This window comes from Triticum aestivum, chromosome 2B (genome assembly GCF_018294505.1).
Source record: "Triticum aestivum cultivar Chinese Spring chromosome 2B, IWGSC CS RefSeq v2.1, whole genome shotgun sequence".
In the NCBI taxonomy this organism is placed as follows: Eukaryota; Viridiplantae; Streptophyta; class Magnoliopsida; order Poales; family Poaceae; genus Triticum; species Triticum aestivum.
The window spans coordinates 529,364,177-529,372,442 of NC_057798.1; the positions used below are offsets into that span (position 1 = coordinate 529,364,177).

General features: G+C 47.4%; 1 protein-coding gene and 1 long non-coding RNA gene across 3 annotated transcripts; both read right to left on the minus strand.

Moving 5' to 3' along the window:
- Positions 1–6: 6 nt before the first annotated feature.
- LOC123045848 (uncharacterized) lies at positions 7–3,574 on the minus strand. Of its 2 annotated transcripts, none has more exons than XR_006421628.1 (5): positions 2,852–3,574; positions 2,637–2,735; positions 1,394–1,472; positions 846–930; positions 7–720 (listed from the first exon to the last, which is right to left on the minus strand). It is a non-coding gene; the product is annotated as an uncharacterized lncRNA (long non-coding RNA). The 2 variants fall into 2 exon arrangements; XR_006421627.1 differs by having other exon boundaries at positions 2,883–3,573.
- Positions 3,575–4,075: 501 nt separating this feature from the next.
- On the minus strand, positions 4,076–8,266 carry LOC123045847 (pentatricopeptide repeat-containing protein At1g06710, mitochondrial; the record flags this gene model as incomplete). Its single annotated transcript, XM_044469066.1, is given in 3 exon segments — positions 4,076–4,464; positions 4,562–5,014; positions 5,428–8,266. Coding segments are annotated over 2 exon segments (2,881 nt in total), but the record flags the coding sequence as incomplete, so codon positions are not given.

Genomic DNA, 8,266 nt, shown 5'->3' on the forward strand with positions numbered 1-8,266 from the left:
CAGCTTCTTCCTCCTCCCTCCGTCGCCCGATCAGTCCACCGTCCGGCCCCCGCCAGCGACGCCCTGGCCGCGCTCTCCCACCGCCCCGCTGACCTGCCCGCGGACTTCGCCGCCGCCATCTGCCACGAGATCGCCGAGGAGGGCCGCGTCCAGGGACAGGAGCAGCACAGCCGCGTCCCGGAGGAGGGAGGAGATCGAGGGGCTCGTGGAGGGGGTCGAGGGGCTCGAGCACGGCCGGCGAGCGCAGCAGCATCGCCTCCAGCGCAGGCGCCGCCTACGTCATTGAGGAGCTCGACCCCGACTGCGGCTGCTCCTCCGAGGAGCCCGACCCCGACTGCAGCTGCTCCTCCAAGGCGACCACCTCAACGGGCGCCTCCTCCTCGTCGCTCTCCTCGCCGGCACAGGTTCCTCGTGCCTGAGGCAACCCCAGCCGCCGCTCCCCTCTCCCTGACTTCGGCAGGCAGGGCCACGCGGGTCTTCCCCGGTGGCGGGATCCTGTTGCTGCCACTGCCGTCCGTCCGCCACCTGCCGCTGCCGCCTGCCGCTGCCGTCGCCCGCCACCTACTGCTGTCGCTGCAGCCCGCTCGATCGAGTCCGAACGGACCTGTTGCTGCTGTTGGCGACTGCATCTGCTGCTGCTGTCGGCGATTGCCTCTGCTACTGCTGTTGGCTGCAGGTACTTCCTGAAAAATGGACTGATTGTGGCTGATTGATCTGAACCTGTGTCAATTGCAGTTTCAGTTACAGTGTGAATTGCATTATCAGCACACTTATGTAAGCATTGTACTTTGTGAAATCTTTTTTGTTCTTTGTGAAATCTTTGCAGTTCCATCAGAGTACTGTACCTGAAAATTAGTAAAGTTGATTTACACCAAGAGTACTCCAAAATTGTACTGTAAGGAATTGCTCCTTGTGCTGCTGCTGCTCCTCCTGTTCCACCATCAATGGAGTTAAATGTATGTAAAACTGACAAAAAAAAATTGTACCAAGAGGCCACAAAAATTTAAACTTCTCTGAAACATGAAAATTTTGGACTGATATGAACTTGGCCATGTTTGAGGTGTTTTGACAACTGAATTTTGCCATGTTTTGACACTAAATTTAAATGATGTAATATGCATATTACAAGAAGTTTCATAAAACAAATAAAAGTGCTTGTGAGGACAAGCTGTGTTCAGTCAACTTGATATTCAGAACTTGTGCTGGGATGCTAACACCACAAGAAAGCATGCATGCCATGTTCAGGCTTCTTTTTCTTAGTGCACATAGAAGTGGCAACTAATCACCACAAAATGGAGTGCATAGGTTCAGACTTGAAGCATGCATTTTCCATACATAGGTTCAGACTTGAAGCACGAAAATGTACTACTGTAGGTTAGCAGGAAGAGCTTACATATATTCCATATGGCAAGGGTGACTTGACGCCATTATGAAGACCTCGCCGTACATCCGCTCGGCGCCGCACAACCTCCCTGAGAGCAGTGAGTAAGCGAGTGGCATCAGTTAGTGAGCTCAAAACCAGTTCAGTCAGTAGCAGGATGGAGCAGTGGAGTGTGACATCACTTGATGCACTAATTCAGTCAAAAGTAGAGTGAGAGAGGCAAATTCAGTAACCTGCAATGTCCTAGCCCAATCTATATAAAAAAGTGACATCAATTTGTGCAAATCCTAGCATAACCTATATAAAAAAATTGACAGCTTCAGAACATTCAGTTAGCTTCAGAACATCCTAGCACAATCTTTTCATCCTAGCACAATGTTTCTTCTGTTGAAGTTACCATGTTTCTGTAAGGAATGGCCGTCATGTTCCTCTAGTTACCAAAATGAACAAGGAGACTTTTAATCTCTCAGAAGTCACTGAAGCAACTTTTAATAATTTGTAAGGAACAGACTTTTTGAAGGGAAGAAGATTGGTTTGATATAAAAGGTTTTCCTGAATAGACTTTTAAGCTCAGGCAGTAGCTCTAGGCAACACTATAATACATAATTTGGCAGGCCTCAAGTAAGAACTGCAGAACTATTTTGTCACCAAACTTAAATAAAATTTGGCTCGATATAAAATTTAAATAAAAGAGCACTTTGGCTCCATATGGTAGGAGTATGTAGCTCCATATGATAGGAGTATGTAGTCCAAATAATAATCTTCTTAGTTGAAAGCCTTTAATTCACGTAGTCCTAAAATTTCTACACACAGATTGGACAAGCACTATTCCTAAAATTTCTGCAATTACAGTATATTTGATCAATGCAAATTAAGCACTCATGAAACAAGTCTATTTGGTCAATGCAACTATGTGGTGCTAGTGCCTTTTGTCTTTGTGGTTGGGCACAGTTTGCACCTTGTTCGAAGACAACATTTGCAAATTCGGTGAACATTCAAAGTCAAGACTGAACATTCAGTGTTAAGTGTTAACACAACACTGGCATATGCACCTTGTTCGAAGACATGATCAGTTTTTACTTTTTAGGAAAGACAAGATTTACTAATTCAGTTTTTAGGGAAGACAAGACTGAACATTTAAACTCTGGAAGCTGGCATTCAGCAAAGACTGAATATACAGATTCAGTTTTTAGGAAAGACAAGATTTACTAATTCGGTGAACACTCAGTCTAAACATTTCTGAATCTACACAAACCTTGCTCGAAATTGATTTGCAGGGCATCCCGTTGGCTGTCTCCCTTCATCAACTTTGGGTTGGTCTTCTTCCTGGTGCACACGGTTCAAGCTGGCCCTACTGAACACAGCAAGCAAAGAGCATCAAGCAGTAATAGAGAGCAGAGAATGGAAACCCATGAAAGTGCAGAGTTTAAGCTCTATTCAGCAAATGAAAGTAGCAGTACGAGGTGCTACCGTGCTAGGCTGGATTAAGTAAACAGTCGACCTCTCTTGACGAACTCAGGGGTTGGCTCGACGGTCTCGACGGGGGTGGGCAGGAGCGCGAGCCTCCGGCGCACTGCGGCGTCGCACACCTCCTCGAGCACCATGACCAGCCGGCCGCAGTGGAGGCGAGCGCGGCGCCGCCCGAGATGACGGCGTTGGCGTTGACGACGGCCACGGCCAGGCCGCTCGAGTTGGCGCAGCTGGACACGATTTGGCTCACCGCCTGCGCGGACGATTCCTTGGCCACCGTCTCCCGCCGCGCCGTTGCGGCCGCGCCCCACGCCACGGGGGCCGGGGCGGGGGTTGGAAGGCCGCGTCGCAGGCCGTCGGGCCGAGGGCCGGCCATGCTTCTTCCATCAACGCTAGGAGGGAGGGGGTGGCCGCGAGCAGGAGACACGGCGGGAGGAAGAAGAAACAATTTTTGGGTGAAAGAGGGAAGATTCGGGAGGCAGGCAAGGGAGGGTGGGGGGCTGCGGGAGGCAGAAGGGAGCGGCGGAGGAGGCAGCTGCGGCGGCGGAGGAGGACGCGCGGGAGAGCAGGGGAGTAGCCCGAAGCAGGGGATCTCCGGCGTCCATGCGCCTGTGTCGGAGCTGCGGAGTGTCGACCGGAATAGACGAGGAGTGTGGGCTGTGTCGGGAATTAGCTAAGGGTGTTTTTGTAAAATGACCACGGGGACAACTTTTCCCGGGCGGAGGGAGTATGTGAAGTTGGACTATGAAGATATATGCACCACAAAGTTCGTTTGATTCAATATTCAATAGAAGCCATACAAGTACACAACACTTCCAAATACTAACGCAAACACAGTAGAAAGTAACTAGTACTTCGGATATGGTAGCTTGGCAAATTTTGAGCCGTCAACACGATGATGCTTCCTGACATAGAATATGCCTCCAATCTAACTGTAATATCTTCATCACATCAGGATATCATAGCAGCCCAGTTATAAACATGCCAAGTTCCCAGAGTTCTCAACACAACTCGTTGCAAGTATACTATTTCATATGAAAATAATAAGGCTAGATATTAGTAGTGCAGAAATCTCAATAAAAACTCATTGAAGAATACTTTCTTCATACGAAAACAAATGAAACAGGACTAAATGTCAGAAACAAGCTGAGATCAGCAAGGACTGAAATGTCACAAAATGCCAGAGCAAAACAGATGTCAGATATTTTGATGTCGAAACAGAAATGGATGAAATGCTCCACTATGATGGAAGCCACTGTGTATTCACATTTAAGTCATATCAAAACATCAAAGCAATACACACTAAAAATTCCCCGGTAACAAAAGGGTGAAAGATATTTGATTATGTTCATGTGATCACAGAGCGTCTCTGTTGCTATACCACTAAAGCAGAACATGAAGGAGCTAGAAGGATACTCAAGTAAATCATATCAAAGCAATTGTATTGTTCCACATGGTATATCACTGAAACAATGAATAAAGAAGGGTTATGGAACTTTCATGCTATCTTCACAACCAGCAAGACTTCTGTAGCCATCACCATCTTATATACAAAGACTAATCCTGATAGCCAGTGAAATTTCTTTGTCCATCTGAAGATGAACCAGCCATCCCTAAATTATGCAAAAACAAAAAAGGTTAAAAGGGTCAGAAGTTACTTTGGTAAATGGCAGTTTAAAACAAAGATGAGATAATGCCCTAATAAATTACCTCATCAAAATGGGATGGAATTTGCATCGTGTGATGTCACAGTTAAGCAGGTAACGACCTAAATTAGCTGCCACTATTGACAAATAAAGTTCTGCTGACTCTTCAAAAGGTTGTGCTTACGTGAGTGCAATTTGACTGCATGCAGTGTACTGAAGGTTTTCTTCAACCATCATGATCATTATCAGCAGCAGCAGCACCCATACATGTAGCTTAAGAATCAATCTTATCTCTTTGTAGTGCAGTGCTACTCCAAGTCCTGGTTGCTGTTTTTCTTCAGTCATCCATGAGTTGCACATTTCTGTCTCAGGGTGACTGGATCACACCACATCTTAGAGCAAAGCATGAGACGTAGAGATGCGACTTCTTAGGGGAGAAATTTGGAGTTATAATGTACAGTAAGGTGCCACAGCTCTACCCTCCATCACAGAATTTGTTACCCTGCCAGTGCACACCCTGGTGCAATATAAAATATTAGTAGTCATAAAAGACTAAACTATGCAACAAACTAAGCATTGGATGTAACTCTTCCCGAAAGTAACTTTGGTATCTAACATGAAATTAGAAGGTAGCTTCTGTCCACTTCAAGTGGGAAATGCAATATGAAACCAAACTGTAGAGGCTGTTTAAGGCATATTACAGGTGCTCTTCAGTTTGAATACACAATTTGAGGGTGAACTAAAATTAGCAGAATAATTGTGCCAAATATGCTCCATAAACAGACATGCTATATTTACCAGGAAAGCTATCTAAGTGGAGCATTACTGCTGATGGATATTATGTGCCTGACAACAGTTCATCTATATAGCAAAATAAAAGCAGATGATAAAGAGATGTGTTCGAACAGTATATGCAAGAAGTGGACTGACCTCCTGGCATATGCCATAACACAACTGAAGAGCTTCATTCCACTTGTTCATTTCAATTAGTCCCTTTACAAGACAAACAAAGGCACTTAAATCTGGTACAATGCCTTTCCTGGTCATTTCACTATATAGTGCAATTGCTTCTTCAACTTGAGATGATAAACAAAGTGCCTGGATTAATGAGGTGTGCATGTCCGTGCTGGCCATATTTAGGGATGACGAGACTTCCATAATCTCTTTGTGCAACTCCAAGGCTGTCTCCAGTCTACCAGCCTTGGAGAAACTATCAATGAGCATCCCATAAACAGGAGCTATCGGTGCTGTGTCATGTGATTCCATCTCCTCCAACAAACCAAGAGAAGCGAGAAACTTCTTGCTGAAACCCTGAACTGTGCTGTGGTATCCTTGCAGATACTTTGGCCAGTGGGTCTGCTTCATCTCATCAAGCAGTAAATGGGCATCGTCCAAAAGACCAGCAGCACAACAATGGTTTATCAGTATTCTGTATGTAACATAGTTGGGAGCACATCCTTTTGTCTTCATTTGCATAAAAAGCTTAAGACCTGCATCAACTTTACCAGCTTTCCCTAGTCCGTCTATTAGGGCAGTGTAAGTTACAACATTTGGACTGCATCCCTTCTTTTCCATCAATGACAGCAGGTTTAGGGCTTTTTCAGTTTCACCTGTTTTACAGAGCCCATCAACCATAGCTGTGTAAGTGACGACGTTAGGATTACATGAATCCTTTAGCATTTGAGACAAAACTTTCATTGCAAGATCACGTCTCCCATCCTTGAACATCCGGTCAATCAAGGACGTGTATGTATGCACACTAGGCAAGTAACCACACTTAGTCATCCGCAGAAATACCTCCTGAGCACTATCGATTTCTCCAACTTTGCAAAAACCATCAATCAGAGCATCATAAACAATCTGGTTGGGCTCACACCCAGATGATAGCATAGCATCTAGCAACTCATGAGCATCAGCCACCTTTTGAGCTTTGCACAAACCATCTACGAGTGCACCATAGGTGACAACATTTGGAGAAATGGTGTCTGTGTCCTTGCCTTCAAAGTAGAAATCAGATTCTTTACTGTCAGAAGTCCCTATTAATTTGGCATAGACTTCGCAAGCCTTTTGGATTTCGCCTGCCTTACAGAGGCCATCAATTAGTGCACTATATGTAACGGCATTTGGATAGCAGGAATTATCAACCATTCTGTGGAAAATGATATTAGCCTGACAGAGCTGCTTGGATTTCAGGTAAGCATGAAGCAATGCAGTATATGTCACTACATTTGGTGAGCAGCCAACACTTCTCATCTCATCAAACCAGCCCTGGGCTTGTTCAATGAGACCAGCCTTACAGAAGCTATCGATCAAAATTGTGTATGTGTACACATCCGGATTAACACCTACCTTCTTCATCTCTTGAAATAAAAGGAAGGCCTTGTCTACCCTGTTAGCCTGGCACAGAAAAGTAATCACCTTAGTGTACGTGCTTGCATCAGGAACAAAGCCTTTCCTCATCATCTCCTTCATTATCTGAAATGCCTTCTCAAATTTTCCCACACCACAAAGGCACCGAGCAAAATTGGCAGTGTTAACCTTATTGAGAACACAACTAGCAACCAGCATCTCCTCGTAAACTTTCTCTGCCAAATCCAACAACTCAAGATTTGGCAATTCTTCTCGACCACAAATGCTTCCAATGAATATGTTGTATACAACATAACCAGGAGGACAACCGCAGTTATTCATCCTATTAAACAGTTTATATGCATATGCATAATCCTCGGCATTGCAGTAAGTATGCACAAGTGAATTGAACAATGAAGGATTTGGGTTGCAACCCTCTGTCATCATCATGTTAATGATTCTCTTGCACCAGCCAAGCTGCTTCTTTTTCAGAAATCCTGAGAGCAGCGTCCTATACGTTACCACATTCGGGATATACGAGTTGCACCGCATCCTATGAAGAAATGACATGGCCTCATTGAAAAGGGAGGCCTCCATCAGTCCACTGATCATCTGGGTGCACAACACCGTGTCAAGCTTAAAATCCTCCTTCTCTAACATGTCAAGTGCGTCGCCCCAACGCCCCTCCTTGCACAGCGCCTGCGCAAAGGATCCGACTGTGGACCTGTCCATGCAGAACCCTGATGCCGACATCTCCTTCTGCACCCGGAACCCCATTTCCATCTGCCCGGCGCTCGCGAGCACCTGCACCAGTGCATTGTAGGTCACCGCGGACGGCCTGTACCCGAAATCCTTCAGCCTCCCAAGCTCCTCCAGCGCCTCGCCCCACAGGCCTTGGCGGCAGCACCGCCGCACCAGCACATTGAGCAATCTGCCGAGCACATCACGATCATCCTCCCCAATCTCCCTAAGCAGCCTCTCAGCGGTCCTGGCGCGGTCTTCAAACCCCAAAACCTCGGCGAGCGCGTCGTAGCAGGCACCAGTGTGGCTGTACCCCACCTGCCGTTCGGCCCAGAGGAAGAACCTGACACAGGGCTCCGGGGAGCGCACCGCCCTGAGCACCGCGACCACGACGGAATCGGTAAGGAACTCGCGGTACCGTCGCAGGAACCGCTCCGCCTTGCCGTCGAAGTCGGCCCCGTAGGCCCGCACCGCCTTGGAGATCAGGAGGGCCTCCGGGGGCGGGAGGGCGGCGGCGGGGGGCGCGGGGGCAGGGTCCCTAATAAAGGCGAAGTCGTGGTGGGAGAGGCGGGGCCCGGGGGGCGGCGTGGGGCGGTCGACGAGGCCAGGCAGGAGGTCGCCGGAGTCGGCGGCGTGGGAGGAGCAGGCGCGGCGCAGGGAGGCGCGTAGGGCTACCGCC